This window comes from Fulmarus glacialis, unplaced genomic scaffold (assembly GCF_000690835.1).
Source record: "Fulmarus glacialis isolate BGI_N327 unplaced genomic scaffold, ASM69083v1 scaffold2573, whole genome shotgun sequence".
NCBI lineage: Eukaryota > Metazoa > Chordata > Aves > Procellariiformes > Procellariidae > Fulmarus > Fulmarus glacialis.
The window spans coordinates 36,538-58,376 of NW_009204727.1; the positions used below are offsets into that span (position 1 = coordinate 36,538).

Here is a 21,839-nt window from a genome sequence, read left to right on the forward strand (position 1 = left end):
AGCTGAATCTGCGTTACAAAAAACACGGGATGGGGTTAACAGTCTGTTATTAACATGCCACTCAGTACCTGGCGTTCGCATCTCACATGGAGAATGCACGACGTACATGTGTGGATAACTTGCGTCCTGGTTACTCTGAACTGTTTAGACACAGAAGTACTACAAATGACAACGGGCAACGTTACAGATCGCTGCAATTACTTGAGAACAGTGAAACCTGCCTTAAGAAATCACTCAAAGTCCCAGACAAAAGATCAATCACTGAGCGCAGGCTGGGCACTAGCTGACACACAGAAGGGCATTAGCCACTTCATGAAACTCGTAAGCAGGCACTTTAGCATCCTGGAATGTCTTCAGGGTTATTTTTAGTGCAGGTTTTGGTGTGTCTGTCTCCTCTGTGGAAAGTCCACATTTTTCTTCAGTTAAAGTATTTCAGTCGTCAGCCAAAATATTCCATTTTCAGGTGTTAATTTTTTCAAGAAAGGTAAAATATTATGTGGAGAACAAATATTCTAATGAAACCTGTCATTATAGTAAAACCTCAATTTTCTGTTGAAAAGCAGTTTAAACAAGGAAGTAAAATTTCACCCAGCATAGAGGGGTCTTTCCTGATCCGTCTCCAGGCAGGAGAAACATGCACAGCGTAGTCCCAAGGGAGGGCTTTCCCCTAGGAGCTAAGCATGACCCGATGCCCGCCCGTGTGCCGTACAGGGTTCACCTCTCCCCTCTAACCTAAGCCCTTCCTGCAGAACAGGGTAGTCTGGCTTTATACAGCAAAACACAGCTTCATTCAAGCCCATCTTAAATATTCACTTCAGCCCATCGTGAAGCAAGGGACAAAAAGGGGAATTTTCTAGCGCCTTCATCTTCCAGGGTCACTTTCTAGGTCACGTGCAGACCTAGGGGGAAAGCTGATGTTTGCTGACCACCGTGCCTGGACTTTGTAGAACAGACGCACAAGCTGAGTCTGTCGACATTCTTTGAGGAACCTCTCCCGACATTTGTTTTAGAGGAATTAAATCCAGAAAGACCACAGCAATAAAGAAACAGGATGCCCACCTCAAGCTTCAGCTTCTGAATATTTTGCTGCAACAGAACAGGCAGGTGTTTCAGCCTTTCCTGCTGCTTTCTGTTTGTTGGAGACGTGAACTTTTTTTTTCAGTAGTTACTGCATCTGTGACAGAGGCTACATGCTGCTATTTCTGAAAAGATATATTTTAAAAAAACCCCAAACTTTACTTTCTAAGAGTTTTTGGATTCTAAGTCACTGCTGAAAGAGTACTTTGGCTTTTAAATTATATAGGCCAGGTTTCTCAAGACATCCACAAGCCTGAATCCTTTTGGAATTTTAAAAACTGGTTATTGTTTTGAATTGTTATTTGTTCTCAATAACTGTCAATACCAGACTGATGGCTGCTATTCAAACAGCTCAGCCTTCCCAAAGAGTCTGCGCACGCCTGCAGCTTTCTTCAGCTGCCTGTAGGCAGCAATGCAATTTGTAGAGTTTGTGAAACTCTGCAGGAATTTCGAATTCTGAGGAAACATCTTTGCAAAGTAGTTTCCTGCATCTTTCAACAAGGCTGGCTGCACAGTGCGATCAACACCTCGCTATTTATTTTAAATAAACTACCTTGTTACTGATGGAAAGGATGAAGAGAAAGCTGCAGAACGCAACTGAGGAAGGGCAATGAAGGACCCCTCCCACGACTTTTCAAGCTGATTTTGTCTTGGACAATACACTAGCAGGAATACTCGTAGTCCTTAGCCAAGTTTTCCTGGTGTGAAGCACCTCCAGTGCCAGGTGGAGTTTCAGACTCCATGTGCTTCAGCACGTGCTCTCAATGCACATGGGGACTAACACACACACTTCAGAGATGCGTGCCCACAAAGCATCCAAAGTAATGGCAAATAGCAGCTCCTCACCCATACTTCGGGGGGAAGGGAGAAAGTTGTAAGAGAGATTATTTGGAATTAAAAGCCTGTCTTTTTTCTCAAAAAACTAGGCCAAGGACAATCTGATCTAAATTGCTGTACACAGAAAAAGCAGTGGATGAAACTGGCTCATAACCTCGTACTACTGGCAGCGGTGCTGGCTTGTCTGCATGGATGGAGCTGGGTGATTTTAATGACAATTCAAGCTCATGCTGAGCTCCAGAGTGGAAATCTAAAACCAACCTCCTCCAAAGGCCAGATGTGTTTAACTTCCAAGGTTGTGGTTTTGAGTCTCTCTCTTTCCAGGTTGTGGAAATGTCAAGAGCAATCTGAAACAGCTCCAGGATTTTCACAGGCAGGGGACAAAGAAGCATCCCGCACATTCAGCACGTTATCCTCAAAAGAAACTCCCTGCAAAAATGGTAGAGCTGACCTGTGAGCCCCACCTCAAGCACTACAAGCCTGCAGATCTGGGTGCCTCCACACAGCTCTTTTAAAAGTCTCTATTTGGGGGGGCCCAATCTCCAAGCCGTGGCCAGCTCTCAAGCACATCCACACCTCAGGCAAATATGGTCGTCCGACATGGGGCAGGAGGGCAATCCAGCTCAGAGCCAAGCTCAGGCAAAGCAAATATCAACCTCGGCTGGAGGCAAAGGAGAGCTTCCAGTGAAAATTTGGGGGTTTCTCCAGGCCACGAAGAACACAACACAGATACCAACAGGCAGGAATTCAGTTGCATCTTCCTATCCTTCTTCTGTAACAAGATCTCCAGTGTCATCTTAGCTTTGAGGGACTCAAATCTGCTCTATGCAGCAGCTAAAGTTTAGCTCAGGGCTACTCACTCCCAGAAGTGTCTCTCCGGCTTTCGTCTCACGCAGCCCTGTCCAAATCACTTCTAGCAGGCTATGTTTGCATGCTTGTCTGCCAAAGAGATTCAATCCATCCCAAAATGGCAGTGCCTTTCCTCCTCATCTGGTGGCCCAAATCCACCATCACCAAGTCATTGACAGTTTTAGTATCAGAGCTTTCCTGGATTGAGTTTTGCTTGCTCTTGGGAAAGTGCCTTAAACCAAGCTCTCCATGTCCTTTCCACCGATGCTGCTTTCTCCAGAGTACCTCATCTCTGGTTTTTGGTTTGGTAATGACCCAAGCTCACTGCATGACAGCAGGAGCAGAGCGATTCTCTGCCTGTTCTCGCACCTCTGCCTCGCCAGCATGGAAATACTCCCATTTCTCTGCTCTCCATCCAATTCTCAATGGTGCAGCTGATAAAGACATTTAAAGGCATGAAAGGAAATGAAAGCGCCGTGTCCCACTGGAAGCCACCAGGAGCTGGGTATTGAACCTTCATTTGTGCTTTTGGAAGTCTTCCTCCAGGGCTTTAGTGCAGCAGCGAACAACCAACGTGCAATCTATTCGCTGTTCTCCCCCACTTATTTCACAGCTTGAAGAGAGGCAATAGAACTAGGGACTTCAGCTCAGCCAGTTTTGCCTGATTTCCCAATTTTTATTGCCATTCTGTGTTCCAGCATCAGGACTTCTGCAAATTTTATTTTTATTTTCATTTCTATTGTCAGTGTCCCAGCACAAAAATGGGAGCGGAGTGCCAACCTGCCGGACACCAGCATCAGTGCTGGCTGGTGGCAGAGCTCTCACATAAACCCTCACATCTGGATCCTCTAGGAACAGGCATTTGAAAAACATCTAAAAGACAAAAGGGATTCCATATATCTGATGGCGTTCTTGTAGGTATTGGTTATTTTTTCTTTAATCTTTTCATTTTTGTAGAATCTCGCCTTTTTGCACAGCCCGGGAACCTGCAAGAACATTTTGTCCAACAGTGCAAAGTAGAAGGTGGGGGCAGAAGGCGTGCTTTCTACTCTGAGACCTGCCCTATGTTTCTATGTGATTTTTGGAGAGTCTCTCTGGCCAAATTACTCAAATTACAAATTGCTGTCTGGCTTATCCACGTTGTCACAGCTTCTGTGGCCGATACTGTCACTCTACAAGGTGCTGAAAATCTGCCTGTTTAATTACCTCAGTTTCCCTGTTTGTAAAGGGAGGGTAAGATCTTCTTCCACATCTCAACTCATTAATATTTGTAAATTGTTCTGAGATTACAGGATAGTTGGAACTATTTATAGGAACGCAAAATGCCATTTCTATTAGGTGTAAGTTGCCATGCAATTAAAATATACTGAGCATCACAATATGTAGCAAATGGGACATCTTGTTTCACATCAGCCAAGAAATGCTAAGTGGTTCTGTGCTTCCTAGTTGCTTATTTTACTCTTTTCGCCCTGAAAAACTCATTAAGGAAATGTACTGGGCCAGACTGCGATGTTTAGCAAGAGTCGTAATCTCTCTCGAAGTTCCCAGCCCACAGGGAAAAGGATGTCCATGTCAGCAAGTCAAACTCCTCTCCCCACAGCTGTACAAAATGCCGAGCTTTACAATTTGCTGTGGAAAGAGAGGGATGTGAACCACAGTTACGGCCCTTCTGCACCTCTTAAAGGAGATTTCCATTCTGTGGGTATATATGAAGAACAGTCTCTGCTCTCAGCCCTTCCAGAGAAGGGGAACAGAAGATCCTTTGAATCTCAGCTTTCCTCGGCTGCCTTCTATGGAGTGACCAGGCAGAACTTTTATTGGCTCATTCTCCTACAAATGAATTTATTTTGATTCCTTCCAAAGGGTTGCATAGAGTCTGTCCTCACTTCTGTCTGGGAGAGCTTTGTGAGAGGCCGTTTGGACAAGACTGCCGCAATAATTCATGGCATTTGCAGACAACTTGTAAACCCTTACAGTGTCCCAGAATGATTAATTATTTTTCTAAGAATATGAAGCAGTGTGTGTGTGTGTGTGTGTGTGAATATGCATGCTCATGAAGAGTGAAGACAGGCAGCTCCCCTAGGCCCAGAGGCAGGAATAAAGATCAGCACAGATTTCTTCTTTGTTGTGTAGGATTTTTTGTGGTATTTCAGTTGTTTCACCCCTCCACATTTTAGGTCTTAAGTGAACCCAAAGCAGAAGGCAGCAGTCTTATTTGTTTCCATGTCTCCTACAAGAGACTCTGGAAGTCCCAGTCTACCATGTCCCAAAGGTATAATCCTATGTAAATAACGTATTCTAACAATGATCATTGGCTTTGACTTCAGCCACCCAGGAGAAGAGTAATTAAAGCCATCCCTCATCCTAGATTACAAGGCCTAAACTTAATCTCTGTTAGAGATTAAGCACCTTGCTAGTAATTTCTGGATGAACATACATTAACCCAAGTGAGTTCAGAACAAGGAATCTACAAATCCTACGATTTGGAATGATTTCCTAAAAGCTATCTCAAATATTCTCCATAAATACCCATCCAATACAAAGGGAAGGCTCGTGGCAGCAAAAATCAGGACAATTGCCAGAACAAATGTTCAGGATTTGCTTGGGACTGTAGTCCAAGCCCTCTTTTGCAGCAGAATACAAGAAATAAATCCACGTAGGCTTTCCCTAGCTGTACTAAGTCTGGAACCTTTTAGTATTGAGCACCAGAACCTCTTCCCTTTTCACACTATTTAGGATATTGCTGGAGGTGCTAAGAATTATTTGCTCCTTGCCGTTACACGTGGAGTTGGGTGAGAAATGTTACTTACTTCCCAGTTAAACAATTAGAAGACTGTAACAACATGTATTGTGGTGCATAAGAAAAAAGAACAGCAATCAAATCCTTTTGATACTTTTCATCACTAAAATTATTTTCCGGTAACAGTAAAGTTGACTGGGCACTCCTTGGGAGCGACTGACTGTCAGGGGGACCGGTAGAGAAGAGACTGTTGGTTATAACAAGTTTTAAAAGGAAGTATCCAGCCTTCACTAGTTAAGACATTTTCCTCTCCTTGCCTGTCCCATGATCATCCCCTTTGCTATTATATTTGCATACCCAATGGTACCTCCCTCAAAAGGTTTTGTTAGTCTGATTTTTGTCTGGCTAAGAAAATGTCAGCTGAAAGAATAAATCTGGGGAGGCTGCAAGTACAAACACTCACACAGAAGATTTTAAAAAATTATCCTGTTGTGTGCCTGTAGAAACCAGTCTCCCCACAAGTTTAAGAATCCAAATCCCACATGAAGGGAACAGAAAGTCATGTGAGAGGCTAAAGAAATCCAAACCAAACATGAATATAAGCTTTAGTGTACGGTCCTGTAAAACAAGCTGGGTAAAGTTACTCTTTGGGTTGGTTTGGTTATCAACATCTCTTGCCATACTGCAGTGACCCTTTTGACTTTAATTTCACCACCATGCATCAGCTTCTGTTGTCTCTCCAGCTTATTGTTAGCATCAGTATTACGCTGTTCTAGCAGGAGATGTGATTAGCTTGTGTGTTTTTAACCCATGCTTCCACAGTGAAAAAACCTTGAGATAGGTAATACAAATAATAATAATCCTATACAATCTAAACAAGCTTTGGGACAGCTGTGCAAAAACAGTATTGCAAGCTTTGTGTCTTACAGGATGGGAATGAGGTTGATTCCTTTAAAACGCATAATTTATCCTACCTTGCTGGCTTTCAGTATCTCAAACATCAGAGGCAACCCTTGTGTGATGAGCTCCTCTGTGTACTCTTCTTCCTGAATGGACTTGAATTCCTTTAGCAAGCACTGGATGAGAGGTCGTCGGTGCTGCTGGAAGGATGTGCGCAAGGACTCCAGCCATGTGTGCAACGTCCAGGGAACACCTACGGACGGAGGACAGAGCTCATTCCCAGCTTCAGAGAAAGATGTATCCTTCTGCTTTTTTTACCTTTAGTTATGTTAACCTTAAGGTTTTAAGCAAAAGCTGCCAAATAACCCTAGAAATCAAACTCCTATTTATCCCCGATTGAGGAGGCTGGTGGTTATCAGGACATCCCAGACTTAATGCATAGGGGCTGTCCTCGAAGTGCTAAGAGAAGACTGTGGTCTCTCTGCTCATCTAGCCTTCTGCTTCTCTGCTGAGACTGCCAATTTGTGGTAATTGCTCTGGCGCTCTGTGGTGCAAAAGCCTTTTGGAAACTAGATTTACACTCGCTCATTTGTTTGTATGTGGCCTTGGAGAGCCATTAAATGGTAAAAAAAAATGATTTTGGTCACTACCCACCTGGATTCAAACTGGTGGTCTTCAGATTAAATCTTCCTTCTAGTGCTACCCCATGTCCTCTCCTGATCATTACTATTTTCCCTAAACAGCACTGGGCAAATTAAGCAGATCAGCCCTTTCAAGTAGTTTGTCGTGGCAGAACCACTCTCCAGGAACTTAAAGGGAACTGCTCCCATGCACTGAGCAAGAAAGCACGCAGAGCTAATGTACCTCTGCAGGCACTAGGCCGGAGGTGACCTAGTTTCTGCTCTTGCAGAACGGAGTGGGAGGAAACACAAGCCTGGCGTTTGGCTACAAAAGGTTTTTCCTTCCACTTCAGCAAATGTCCAGCGCCTGGAGAGCAGCTCCATCCCTCTCCTCTCCCCCATCACCCGGTGTGTAGCCTGCTCAGCCCACCCGGCGAGCCACCGCTCAGACCACCGCATGCCCCGACCCACCCCGGACGTCTCCAGGGCTGGAGCAGCGCACCTCGCAGAGGCAGGCCGGGCACCCAGGTCTCTCTCTGAAGGCAGATTAGCGGAGATGGTAAACACACAGTCCAGACTGATTCCCCTCCGCGCTCCTCAGCCACCCTGCCATGGGCAGAAGCGATTTCCCAACAGGCTGGTATGATGTTCAAGCCCCGCGTTGGCACAGTGACCACACTTAGAAGCCAGTTCCCTGCTCCTGCTCTCCGAGGCACACAAACCTCAGAAAATAAATATGTTTTAATGGTGGAGTGCTTTGTGGAGAGCAGAGTGCAAAAGAGGAGCTGTTGGAGGTGTCCTGCAGGAGCTGAACACTGCCCCAGAGCCTTAGCTAATGCTCTGCCAAGCACCAGTGAAGATGGCTGCTGGTGGAAACCACTCTGGCCTGCAGTGCCAGTGGCCCCCGAGAGGGGTACGCTGTGGAGCCAAAATGGGCTGCCAGATCCCCCATCACCTTCTGCTTCCACAGGAGCAGAGGAAGATGCAACTGTGGTCGGTTTAAGCAACAGCCCGTCAACGGAGATGTGTTTCTTACAGTGGTCCCTCCCCAGAGGGAGAGAAGAGGGCGCTGGGACTGACCTATGCTCCGTATGTCAATGGTCACATCCACGTAGCCGTGCTCGGCGCTGTGGTACATGGCCTCCTTCAGGGCTTTCAGCTTGGCCTTGCTGTTGCGGCTGGCGCAGAGCGGAGCTGCTGCCGAGTCGGGCAAGTCTGTCCCCTCCGCCAGGATCTCTTCCAGCGACAGAATATCGCTCTTCTCCTTCTCCGGCTGAGCAAGCAGCTTACGAAAGACGTTCCTGTCAATCACAGCATGACAGAGAGAGGGATAGAGGGAAAGATAGGGCAGGAGAGCAGAATCAGCGGCTAGGCTTTCATTGTGCCTGGGATACTTGCTGCGACATGGCAAGTTAAGACACCTATCCAGGAAATCACTCCAATTAATGGCAGGACCAGCTGAGAGCAGACCTGAGGCAGTCACCGCTCCTGCTAGCCCACCTGCACTACCTGGGCCACATCTACAAGATGCTGTTGTCATGACAGGAACCGTACAGATGTCGCACGAGTGGCGGCATCTCGTGGGAACAGAGACCCATGAGCTAAACGTGACTCAGGACTTCTTCCCACAATCAGGGAAGGCTGAGGTGCCTCTGGACAAGCTCTCAGGACTTTCACCACGGAGGCCACTTGAGAAGGGAGCTGCCTGGAGCTACCAAAAGCACCACCACTCGATTAACACTCAAAGCAGTCTGGGAAAGCTGGAGCAGCTAGACATTCAACGAGGCCAGTCAGGGCAGGTTCGAGCACATCTGGGACTACTCTGCAAAGCTGGGCCATCAAATAGCAAAGCCCAAACTCAGAGACTTGGTGCCCTCAGGTTTGTACCAGCGTAACCTCATCAATCTCAACAGAGTCGCTCTTGGTTTCTGCAGCTGTGAGACAAGAAACCAGGCTGGCTCCCATCCCACCTCCCTCGTACTCGGACATCCTCCTTGCACCTGCTCAGACCCCAGCATGGGGTGACAGCGGGGCACGGCGTGTCCTAAACAAATTTGGGGCAGAGAGGGAAGGAGGAGGGACTGTGCGTGAGTGGTGTACAGGTAGGAACGTAAGAGCCAGGGCCTGCGACATGCACAGCCAGCAGCCAAGCTGAGGAGAGCCCCAGGTCCTCCTCGGGCATGCGGCTCCCACTCACGCTGGTTGGCAGCAAGGCCGGGGCAGTGAGCATGAGACTCCAATAACCAAACTGTCCTCTCTGTCCCCGGGATCCCTCGCAGGCTGCAGATGGGCAGCGTTGTGCGAACCCGCCCTGACATGCCGTTAGCATGTTGTTAGACTGGCAGCTCGTCTCTAAGCAAACAGACGGTAGGTACTGTCTCTAACCTGTATCTATGTTCCTCTGGATGGCTACAATCAGAAAAGTAGGAATGTGAAGATCATAATACTAATCCATTACACTGCAGTCAACTCCTGAGCGTTGCAAGAACATGCATGCCAGGTGCTCATTTCATAACTTTTTTTTGTAAATTTGCAGCATACATACAACATTAAGGCACACAGGACTTTACAGTAAACACAGATGCAGAAACTCTGTTCAACGACAATTAAGGCTGCAGCAGTACAGACACAATCCACCCCAAACCTGAGAAATATGTCAACAAGAAATTCAGAAGGAATGTCTTTGGCATTCCCTTTCTGCCATCACATCATCTACCATTTAACAAACATCGCATTGCAACACACCACGAGGAATCCCCTTCCTTTTTTTTTTAAATCAGCTATCAAAAAGCAGCTTGTACCACCAACCGGTTAAATTCACATGCTAGCAAAAAGCCTTACATCTCTGCTCAGTTGGTGGCATGTTCAATTGTTCATGCAGATCTTTCACCCGTCTGCTCAAACTGGATGCCCAGGCAAAAAATAAGCACTTGAAGGATGCCACTAGACTTGTTCCCACTCTACCTGTGTCCATGTGCAGCAGCCTGACTGAAAGAGTTCATGTCACCTTGTGGAGTCATGGAAATGCCGTTCCTGTACATTGTTCCTATCATGGGGTCAGCTCCTCGCTCCAACAACAAACTGACCAGTTCAAAATTTCCTGCAAGTCAAGAGATGCATTTTTACTTCTTTTAAAATCCAGTTTTTGCTCACCTAAACCACAGATCCCAACTGAAGAATTTATTACAGTGGGAGGAGAAAGTCCTTACCAGCAGCTGCTGCCAACTGTAAAGGAGTTTCAGAGTAATTTTCCTCTCCATGCTCCAAGGAACCTTCTACCTTTGCTCCAGCATCCAGCAACAGCTAGAAAGAAAATTCACCATTTAGAGCAACTGGGGGTATCACAGCCTTCAGAGTTCATGAACAGTGACAAATGAGAGTCTAATGCTTCTTGTTATCTGCAAACCAGATACGATGGAAACAAGTGACATGCAAACTCTGCCCATTGTTTCACAGAGGCAAATTGATTCCTTTTTTGCTCATTTTACGCTGCCAGACACCAGGAGCACTAGTGTCCAACTTCAGAGCCAAAAAAGTGTAACCCAGTGTTTCTGAATGGGAAATGGGGTAAGGTCAGTGTTAGGAAGTAATGCACTGAAGATGGAAATACTGAAAATGCACCCGACAAGCATCCTTCCTTCACGGTCTTCTAGAAGCCCAGCACCATCCTAAAATGGATCGGATTTCAATTGCCTCCACCTTTTATATAAAGACATGGCCAAAAGAAAGGCAATTCTTAAGAACCAATCGCAGTCCCAAAGCTGTGATCTCCATCGGGGACACTTCTACGTAAATAACAACAACGCTGAAAACAAAAGTGGCCAAGGAGAGCAGGATGGAGCCTGCGCTCCAGCCCCCCCTTGGCCATTTCTGCCTCGAGGCCTTCACAGTTTTGGCACTTCATTAACTGTGCCATAGACACAGCTGTTTTGAAGAATAAACCTTCTCGACTTTTGAGATGCCAAAACACAGAACCTGCACGCGACGCCTCGCTGGGGTAAGGAGAGCGAGTGCTTCTCCCCCTTTGGAGCAGCACAAGGGCTGTTGTCCACCTCTTCCCCACCAAGACAGCAGTTTTGTGTCTGCTAGAGTATTATCGTGTAAGAAAGTGTAATGAATGAATAAACAAACATATAAAACAAGTGGTCAGGAAGGAGCACAAGGAGTTGTCAGACTTTCTTTGGTGCAACTTTGCTTTAAAATTGTCCTATTTAAACCTCATATTGGTTAAGGTTTGAACACCATATTCGTTATATAATAGGTCTATTATATATCAGTACACTCTAGAAAAAGCAGAAGTAACCAATATGAGTATGACAAGAGGATACTGGTTTGAGATGAATGTAATTAGAACTGAAGAGGAGAAACAAAAGAATGAGATGCAGGTAGGGAAATACAATAATACCTGAACTACAGGAATATGTCCATGCAACACAGCAAATGTCAGAGCTGTCCAATGGCGGGTCTCAGGGTGGACGGATGGGTATTTATGAGCAGTACTGACAACCTACAAACAAATTAAAGTTATTTTTTTTAAAGAGCTATACGTAATAAAATTCAACCTGCCTGAAAGCCAGGCATGTGAGGGAGTAAGTGAAATAGAAAACCTGGGAAAGGTGCTTTATAAAATGATTGGCTTCATTTTTTTCCTGCAAAAATTTTCTCAATATTAAAAGTGTTCATGCTGATTTGACAGCTTGAATAGAGTTCATACCAAATGAAGTCTTTTTACCAACTACTGTAGCTCCATCTAAACCACTGGCCACCAGATACTTTTGCACAAGGTCAAACATCCACAGCTGGTTACAGCAGCACACACTGGGGAAGCAGGGACGGAGCAGGACGCTTACAGCTAAGGACCGCTCCCACTGACTTCTCCAGACAGCGTATGAACAGCCCCGGGTCTTGTGATTGCTCCAGGCCCAAAGAAATTCTTTCCAAATAAATCAGCATGACTTTCGTTACTGCCATCATGGAAGACACATCACAAGCCCTACGCTAGAGTTCACAGATATGCTTCCAGTCTCCTCCTCTCCCACGGGAGGAAAAAAGACAGCTGAGAAGTGATGGGGCAAAGCGGCATTTCAGAGATGTTTTAAGAAAACTCCTTTTTACGGCTGTCTTCTGTCTGAGTTGAGTTAAAAGAGCAGGGTGGTGACAGTTAAAAGAGATGCAAACTATATCCTTAGAAAACAAAATGTTTTTTTCCACATTGCTCCTTCCATTTTCTACGCCTTAGTGCCTGGTGCTTCTAATGTAGACATTGGGGAAGATGAATAACCACTCCTTGCTTCAGTTTCCCTGTCTTAAAGATGGGGTTATTAATATTGACGAGGTTCACAGAGATGGTAAAATCTAATGAACATTTGCAATTCGAGACTGCACACTCAGATGGTGTGACACTAAAATTCAAAATCTTATTATTGATCTTCAGAGGAGGACTAAAATCAGAGTAAAAGATGCACCATCTCTGTCTCATCAGCCAGCTATGCTTTCGCTACCTTGTCTGAAGTACTTTTATCCATGTAGGGGAGCAGAGCCAGTTATTAAATGCTCGGTTGATTAGCAGCTCGCATTTCCAAGCGCCACATGCAGTGTTTTGCTAGAAGCACACGACCAGGCCCTCAGTCCCAAGAACAGGGATGAGGGCAAAATCTGAAGAGCCCATGCAGATCCTGCAGCTTGCCAGAGGAGCGGATCTGCACCAGCACATGGCAATTATTGCCCAGATTTGCCAAAAAGAGAGCTCAAAGTGCCAACAGGAGAAGTGTGCTGGTGTCTGAGCACAGGCATGGGGCTTCTTTAGGTCTGGGATTGCTCAGAAGGAAGAGACTTGAGCAGCTTGAGCCTTGGGGTTTAGGCTGGGGAGCAAGAGCAGCGGAGGGTGAGGATGGGCAGTCTCGGTTCAGTGAACGCATCCAGCTCCTCCTCCAGCATGGTTTCCCACCATTGTTTGGGGCAGCCCACGGCAAGCGGCAAAGGAAATGAAGTCATTTTAACTCCTTTGTTCCTTTTTTTTTGGTTAGAGTTCTTTTCAGTTGACACAGTGTTTGCAAAAGACCTGCGGTTGACTGGGCTTTTAAGGCCTCAGTGGAGATTTGCTGAGCAGCTACAGGTCCCACTGACTCCACAGCAAATTGCAGCTTCTCGGCACATCTGGAAATGAGTCCATTTTCGCTAAAGATGGGCAATCAAAAAGGGAGGCACCCAGCATTTCAGGCTACTTTTGGAAACATATATATATAACTGATTTGCAAAGTGAAAGGGGGAAAATGATGGAGGCACCTGACAGAGTATTTATTTTTGTTCATGGTTGATTTGCCTTTTTTTTTGCCATAATGGCCCAATTTGCACAGTTGGTTGTGGTGTGCACAAATCATCTTTTAATTGCACACCATAATTATTCACAGTTCTTCTCCCAAAGTGTTTTCATTTGATTTTAGAGCAAACACTCTACAGAAATGAATCCGGGAGGTTCACATTCCTCACTAGAACTGTTCTCTCAGATGTCAGCAGTTTCAGTAAGACAAAACTGTTTAAATTTGCATTTGGTTCAAGTCTGGAAGATTACTGGAGCAATTGGGAGGACTGCTTCAAATGAAAACTTGTCCTAGGAACAAATAATGTCATCTCGCCTCTGGGCCACAGGCAGGGTTAAAGGAGAGATCAGTCTCCATGCCCATCTTTGGGCAGGCTCCAGTCTTTGGTGTGCCTATCAAGAGTGCTAACAAGGGTTCAAGTACTCAATCATTGCCAGCTCTTGAGGGTGGTGTCCTTGAATTTGGGGAATTGAAATCATCAGCTGATTTCACATAAGCCACCAAGCAGCAATCAGATAGTAACAACTATCAGTCTCTCACAGGTGACATCCATTTCTACTTTTAAATTAGATTTTTTAAAAGTGCAAAATGTCTGGCTGAAAGCACCAACTACAATTTATCAGCTCGCTCAAGTCCAAACAGAACAGATGGAACACAGATAAGTGAAGCAGACAGCTTAATTTACTCATGACCTCAACAAATTGAAACTGGAATCATTAACAAATAATTCTTCCGCAGATTTTCAGACGGCTCTTTAAAAACGTACATACCTGCACCGCACAGAGTCGGACCACAATCTGTTTGGTGGACAGATTGTATAAGTTTGTGATGTGCATTGATCAGAGACGTTTATATTCTGGAAGCTTCAAGCTCCTCATCCAACAGTTTTTAGCCCAAGGCACTTTGTAAAACAAAACAAACCTACGTTGCACTTGTGTGCTGGGGATTCTTTGCTGGAACATCCCAATGCATAGAAATGCTCAAGGTTTGGCAGTTATCAGACAGGTATTTCTTTTACCCCCTTCATTTTAACTCAGCTGAGATTCAGGGAGTCCTTCCAATACCACTAGAGCTGTGCTCCGAGCTAGTGCTAATGCCTGTATTCACTTGCAGTGTGCAAACACAACCAAATCAATATTACCTGTGGGATAAGTCCGATGACTTGACCCCTTCTGTGCAGTGAATCCCAATGTTAACCTAATGCAGTTTGATTTCACTATTCATTTCAAGTGGTGCCGTCCAGGATAAGACAAATATATTTTCTTTTTAACTCTTGGCATTTTCCCTCTGCTACAGTTTCAGGGGGTAGTTTAAGACGTAAACAAATAACAGAACAGAGATACAACCAACAAAAAGTCCTCACCTCAGCATTCAGATCTGCTCCAGCATCTAGCAGCATCTGCACCATAGCCTCATCACCCCTGACACAAGCATACATCAGTGGAGTCATGCCCTAGTCATTTTTTGGAGTTAAAAAACAAAGGAATTGACACATTTAACACAGAACTCTCTTCGATTTTTTTAAACAATTATTTAAGAATATATTATCAAGACTAGCAGTATGTATTTAACAAAAGCCATTACCTCTGTTACAGACATGCCCCTCACACTAGCAAAAGCCAACCATTTTTGTAAAATCTCCATTTTTGTTGTCACTTGTGTTGACTGGGTTTTTTTCATGTTATCCTCGGCATCCTCAGCACGGTGAGGGAAACTAGGCTTGTCAGCCTCATCTCCATCTTCACATACTAAACTGAGCATCTTTGTCTTTGGGGGCCCAGTAGAGAAATGTTTTTATCAAAGCAAACGTATTTCCACTAGTATTTTAAAATGACAACAATTCTATTCAGTTTTCTATGATCACAGTTTCATAAAATCTATCTTTTTAATTACCGAAAGAGCCTTTAAAAACATCCCAAGCTCCTCTTAAGATAGGTTAGATTCGGGCACAGCTTTTTCAACACGGATACCGTAAGGGGCTGGGAATGTAAAGGCTTTGCACAGCTCTCCCTAGCAAACAAGGACTTAATTTTAAATGAAATGCCAGGCAGCATTGTTGCAAGTTGCTTATTCTAGAAAAACATGGCCCTGTTTGGAGGAAAAGTAGATTAAGTGACCCTTCACTGCACAGAACCACCACAATGCAACTTGTATTAATCTGAAATACCTGCTGCAGCTGATCACCATTTCCCTTAAGGTAAGTATTACTGGGGCTATGATAATGAGTCCAGATGAAACCATGCAAAAATCATTAAATCTACCATAAATTGCAACAGAAAAAGCTGCTTATTAAATACAGTAGGGGGTGTTGATCAACAGCCACCAGTTGTTTTGCAGTAAATCTACCGCAGCACGCAGCTACCTCTGATGCATGTTGATAGCCTACCTTCAGGTCCCCTGGTAAATTTGCTGTCAGATGATAGCCTGTTTGCTGTTTAACCTGAGCACTGCTGTGAAGTGCAATTATTTTCAGAGAAACTGAAGGTGCCAGCGCAGCCAGACACAGAACCATGACACCACTCTTCCTAGCAAGAGCCCAGCATCACTATTTTTGCTGAACTACCCCATTTCTCCTGTTTGCATGCAGGGCTAAAGGTAGTGGGTGCTTAGGTATGGAAGGGCTGCCCTTGCAGAGAAAATATAAATTAAGGTTTATCCCCGCAAGGTACTTAAGAGCCCACTTAAAACACATTGAGCATTTCACAGGATCAAATCCACAGTGTACTTACGGAGATACAGAGTAAGGGAATAAGCATTTGGGACCTCGTGCTATTATTAAGAAAAAACAAGTTCACCCCAGGCAAGGAGAGTTCTTGGGTGACTTGAAGTTACTTGCAAAGAGAATATGCAACTACTTCAGCTACAGTCAGTGGCAAAACATTTCCTTTCGCAGTCAATAAACACTACAGGAACAAACAGGACCGTGAGAATTACAAAAAATTGGGTTTGGGCCTTGAAACACAGGGATGGGATGGCAGGTTAAAACTAAATACATGTTCCTTCAACTATTATTTCAATTTCTGTAAGTGGCGTCATTCGATAATTAAATCAAGTGTTTAGCACAAGGGGTCTAATCAGATCCGAAGAAAAGAATTTGAAAACCCCATGCTGGGGCTCCCCCTTGCCAAGATGCAACACGTGGGCAGCAGTGGCGAAGAACCCCACAGCAACGCCCAGAGCAAAGAGTCTGCCTGGAGACCACACAGGATATTTTGGCCCTGCTGAAGCTGAAGAAGGACTTACCACTGACTAGAAGGGGCCCAGAATGTCATGCTGCAGTATCGGGGCTTTAAAGAGTTAATGAGGTTTCTAACCTCCCCTCCTCTTGCACTGCTGTCCCTGCTGCTTTTGCCTCTGCTGGTCCCCCAGCCTTGCCCTGCAGCATCGCCCAGCCCCCTCTCTTTGCACGTGAGAGGAATGGACTTTTAATGAGCCCATCGTTAGTGTTTGATACACACACAGGAACATGGTAACAACATGTACAATCAATGCAAAGGACATTTTGCTTTTGACAAAATAAAAAATGGCTCTTTTTCTTTCAGCCTTATATCACTTAGGGGTCTGTCCTGCAGGATGTGGGATCCTACAAGATGTGAGATGTTTGATCCAGCAAAGCATTTAAGCACAGGCTTAACTTTCATTCAAATAGGATGTAAGCATGTGTTCAGAGTTAAGCATATGATTAGGTACTTTCATGAATCAAGCCAGAATGTTCCCAGGTTTCAGCCTGGAGGACAGAGGAAATATACTGTGAAAAGTTTCCAGGTTCAGACTAACTTAAAATAATAATAATTTTAAAAAGTATCATGTATGAACCTTGGAATGAGCTCTCCGATACTATTTTTTGGGGAGGAGTACTGCTCTCTTCTAAAGCTCTTCTCAAACAAATCCACAATATTGACTCAGACTGAAGCTCCTGAACAGCAACATAACTCACATTCCCAGAGCAGCTTTCATCTCAGAGCACCTAAACCCACTTACAACCCAGCTCCTGTCCCAAACGACCACCTCAGGGGCGGCAGCCACCTGCCTCTTGCCAAAGGGGATGTCACAGCTCTGAGAACATGCAGTGACACTTTCATTAGGGGCACCAGAAAATTCAGGAAACTCCATTTCAAAAGGAAATGGTAATATCTGTGGCCATCGTTTCCCTCTGGGAAGGAGGAACCACCTTGGTGAGCATCACAGTCCAACAGACTGCTGCCAGTAGGCAGCCAAGGAGGCAGGTTTATCCCTGGACACAACCACCAGCCTCATGGAGATGTAACTCCAGGGAAATTTAGGCTCCTCAGTGAGTGGATGTTGGCTCCAATGACTAATGGAGTGGTGACATTGCAGAGAGATTTTCACGTCTGGAAGGTCAGTTCAAACTGGGCTCGACTCAACTAAAGACTCAGCGATTAACCATTTCCTGCCGGGGTTTGGTGGTGCACGTGACAAGCACTGCAGACCCCAAGGCAGTGTTCAGTGGAAGAACGTTCACCTCACAAAGCCCTGCCCCACACCACTGTTCACGGCATTGAAGCAGTTTTAAGTACTCAGATCAATGCTAAGCTCTCTTGGGATCTCCTTCTGGCTTCAGCCAACTCAGTTCACTGTTAAGAAGACTTAAGGGGACGCATTCGCCCTCATGCTGAGCTACCTCAGTACCAACAAATCAACACAACTCGCAAAGACTAAACTTAACGTAGATGTTCAACTGGCGGTGCTTTAACTCAATGCAAAGTAATGCAGGGAAAGCATTAAGGTCCTGATTATGTTTAGCTGAAAGCTGGGGCTCATTTTCTGTGATAAGCAGGCAAAACTCACACATTTCACAGTTGCTTCTTTCCGTTTCTATCTCGTTACCTGTTCACTCATGCTGTTAATCCCATCCGGCCCCAGCAAGGATATGGCTTGTTTAACCAGATCTGTTCGGCCACAGTTGAGCATCCGGAAACCCAGGTCCTGCTTGAACTTCGCTTCAGTGGCAACTGCATCCAGTTTACGAGATGCACAAAAACAGTCGTCGATTCTGTGGATGTGAGAAATAAACTCCCTCAGAGGACAATCAGAGGACAGACCTCACTGTCCCTAGGAAAATAATACTGTCTTTGAAGGATGTAGGTCATGTACATACTCATTCTCCTTTGACCTGTATGTTTCAAGGGAAGTGCTGAATGGGAAATGCTAATGCAAGCTAATGGAGATTGCCCTTGGTCTCTCTTTCATGGGACAAGTTATACATTTTATAAAAAATTGGGAAAAAAAGCACAGCTTTCACTTGATTTTGTTTCCCTGTTTAAGCAATGCACAACACATTCTCACCCCAAGTTGTCCTTCCGCGTGGCAAGGTGATCCAGTCCCCCTGCTCTCTGAAAAGTTTCAGTGGCTTCAGTAAGCTTTGAACTTACATCAAATGGATGTATAATCATTGACAATACAACAAAGAGAAAATAACGTCACTCCAAACACCTTCAAGGATCTTACCCGCTCAGCCCTTGTAACAGGGAAGCCTTTTTGGAGCAGTAAGTGCCAGTCACAGAATCACAGACTGGCTGAGGTTGGAAGGGACCTCTGGAGGTCATCTGGTCCAACCCTCCTGCTCAAGCAAGGCCACCTGCAGGCAAGCAGGGCACCATGCGATCAGGGAGGAGAAGGCAATCTTGCCAGGTAATCATGGCAAAACACCACAAATCCTTGCTGGCTGTGCATAACAGATGGGATGTCATTCTTTTAAGGTCTTATTCAAAAGATCCCCAAGCTGTAAACTGCTGAAGATATCCATTTCAAACGGAAGAAGGGCTAGGAGTTATTTAGCCAAGATGTGAAGTTACAGCTCCAGAGAGAGCCAGGCAATTCCAATCTGATGTTTATCCAATTCTGTTTCATCTTATTAAAAAGACAGATTTGCTTTTCTTTCATGCTGAGGAGTGTCTGGGGCAGAGGGTGGAGTCCAAATCCACAGCGCTTTTGGTGTGAACTTGGATAAAGGGCTGTTTGGAAAAACATCACTTTAATTCTCCAAAAATGCTAGGTCAGAAAACGAGGGGCTACTCATGAATGAAAAACAAAATAAAGATCAAAAGTGAAAAAGTCAAACGTACATCGAATATTTGGTTTTTATTTCATATGTTAAAAAATGCAGCAAACCAAAAGAAAAATATAAACAGCACATCATTATCATTTAAATTTCTTCTTCAAGATGCTTTATCGGAGCTTTATAAAATATATAACACTGCTTAATATTTAACAGTAATATGCAATGAATATGCTGTTTATATAGAAGCAGTGGAGTGTAGTAATAGCTACCACTCTTCCTCTTTCAACAGAAGAAGGAAAGTGAGATGGAAAATACAAAGAATTTTGATCAAAGCTTCTGCAGGACTTAGTACTGACACTGGCATCTGAGCTCAAGCTTGCTCTCTGCCATGCTGGGCCACGACCAGTCTGGAAGACAGCAGATATTTTGCTGATTTTGTTTCTACGTGCTCAGTTTGGGTTTTGACTGCTAAAAAGTTGATGTCCTAGGAATGCAAACAAGGTATGCCTGGAGTATCATTACTCAGGGGAACAAGGATGGTGCTTCATGACAACAGTATGCTGCAAGATTAATGCACAGCACTCGGTCACAATAAATACACCGTAACAGCAATAACAGATTCTGCACCAGTAATAGGCCTACAACAGAGATGAAGAAAGCAATGCATAGCAAGGCTGAGTTTTCTGCAGTAGTTTCTGAGCAAGTTTAAGGAAAAAGCAAAACCAGCACAGATATGCAGGGCTGAGCTCAATAACACCAAGATCCACAGGAGCAATTGCGGCTTTAACACGTTCACACCGTATGGCACATTTCTGACACAAGAGCTACAGCAACATTTGGTACTCGTTACCCCCATAGCATGAGATGCTCGAGATCATCTGTGCCCTCCTTTAACATACGGCATAGACAAAGCATGCTCAGAAGTTAGGTGGTGGGGGTTTTGGTGCACGGAGAGAGTCTGGACCTCCCTGCTCCAGCTGGCCATTTCCAGATGACTCTGGTCTGAAAACGAGGTGGTTCCTCAGCAAAGTGCAGCTATGGAAAGATCTAGACATCCTCTGAGAACTGCAGAGGTGTCTGCCACTATGAATCACTGCCTGTGTTAAGTCACTGCTTCATCATTTGTACTGAGGTATATAACATACACTCTGAATAAAATGGGTCAAATTCAGTGCTGGCAGAAACAGGCAGAGCTTCACTGACGTCAGCCCAGCTCGGTGCACGCAAAACACTAGTTGACAATCTTCTCTTTAAAAAAAGCAAGATTTTAACCTGGGTTGCACACCCACACAAGGGAGGAAGGAGGAACAGGGACCTATCTCACCTATCCTGTATGGGCTGCCCAGATCTCTACTCTGGCACGGGTTCAGAAATCACTTACTTCTCCATAAGTAACTCATCCATGAGTTGGCTCTGGTCGCCTAAAAGTACGTCAGTTCACCTGCTTATAGCCAAGGAAGGGGACTCATTAATTACTGCTGATATTGGGTATGAGCAAATTAGTACTCCTCAAGCTTCTGGGGGGATAAGGGTCTTGGTCTAAGGGCTCTGGGATGCTACAGATGTACAAACACTACAGCAATAACGTGGACGCAGAGCAGTGCCTGAGCTGCACGGCTGCTGGGCAGCACTGATGAAACGTGACCTAGACCAAGTACCACAAAGAAACCACAACTTAGTGCCATTACCACTGGCCCACTGCCTTTTTATACCCCAAAAAGGACCCATCGATAAAACGTGACCTAGACCAAGTACCACAAAGCAAGAAACCACAACTTAGTGCCATTACCACTGGCCCACTGCCTTTTTATACCCCAAAAAGGACCCATCGTGAATGAGTTACAGCCTCGATTTATGGGACGTAGCAAAGGAAACTATATGGCAAAATTTGACATAGATCATTGCTGGTGCCACCACTGTCGTATGTTGACTAATAAAATGGATAATGATCAAGCTGGGGAGTTTAATAAAGCAAGAGCATGACGCAAAGGAAAGGAACGGAGGATGCTTCAGCAGAGAAAGCGTAGAGATGAATGAGTTAAGGAAAAGGAGATTTAACATGTACAGATAAAAAGCAGTGAAGAGGCAGATCAAAAATGATCAGGAACTACAAGTACGGAATAGGAGAACACAGCACCACTTTTAACACTGGAGAAAGCCAACTGGGAAGACAGTACAGCACACAGACCAAGCAGTCGCATTTCAAAATGAAAACTGAAAAATCAAAAAAACCACCCCAAATTCATCAAAAATCAACCCTAAGCCACCACAGCACTGCATTTGCTCACAAGTCCTCTTTCACACCATTAACTGCATAATGTTGATTCACAGAATGATTGAATCGTTTAGGTTGAAAAAGACTTTTAAGATCATCGAGTCCAACCGTCAACCCAGCACTGCCAAGTCCACCACTAAACCATGTCCATAAGCACTGCAGCTACACATCTTTTAAATACCTCCAGGGATGGAGACTC

General features: G+C 44.9%; 1 protein-coding gene across 1 annotated transcript in view; it reads right to left on the reverse strand.

The window, feature by feature from the left end:
• Window positions 1-21,839, reverse strand: part of BTBD11 (BTB (POZ) domain containing 11) — a 77,444-nt gene that overhangs the window by 17,728 nt on the left and 37,877 nt on the right. Inside the window, exons 5-11 of the mRNA XM_009575081.1 lie at window positions 18,192-18,357; window positions 14,707-14,796; window positions 11,429-11,530; window positions 10,233-10,326; window positions 9,988-10,123; window positions 8,104-8,324; window positions 6,478-6,656 (exon numbers count right to left, since the gene is read on the reverse strand). Coding sequence (XP_009573376.1) covers window positions 6,478-6,656; window positions 8,104-8,324; window positions 9,988-10,123; window positions 10,233-10,326; window positions 11,429-11,530; window positions 14,707-14,796; window positions 18,192-18,357 — 988 coding nt within the window. The remainder of the gene's footprint in view (window positions 1-6,477; window positions 6,657-8,103; window positions 8,325-9,987; window positions 10,124-10,232; window positions 10,327-11,428; window positions 11,531-14,706; window positions 14,797-18,191; window positions 18,358-21,839) is intronic.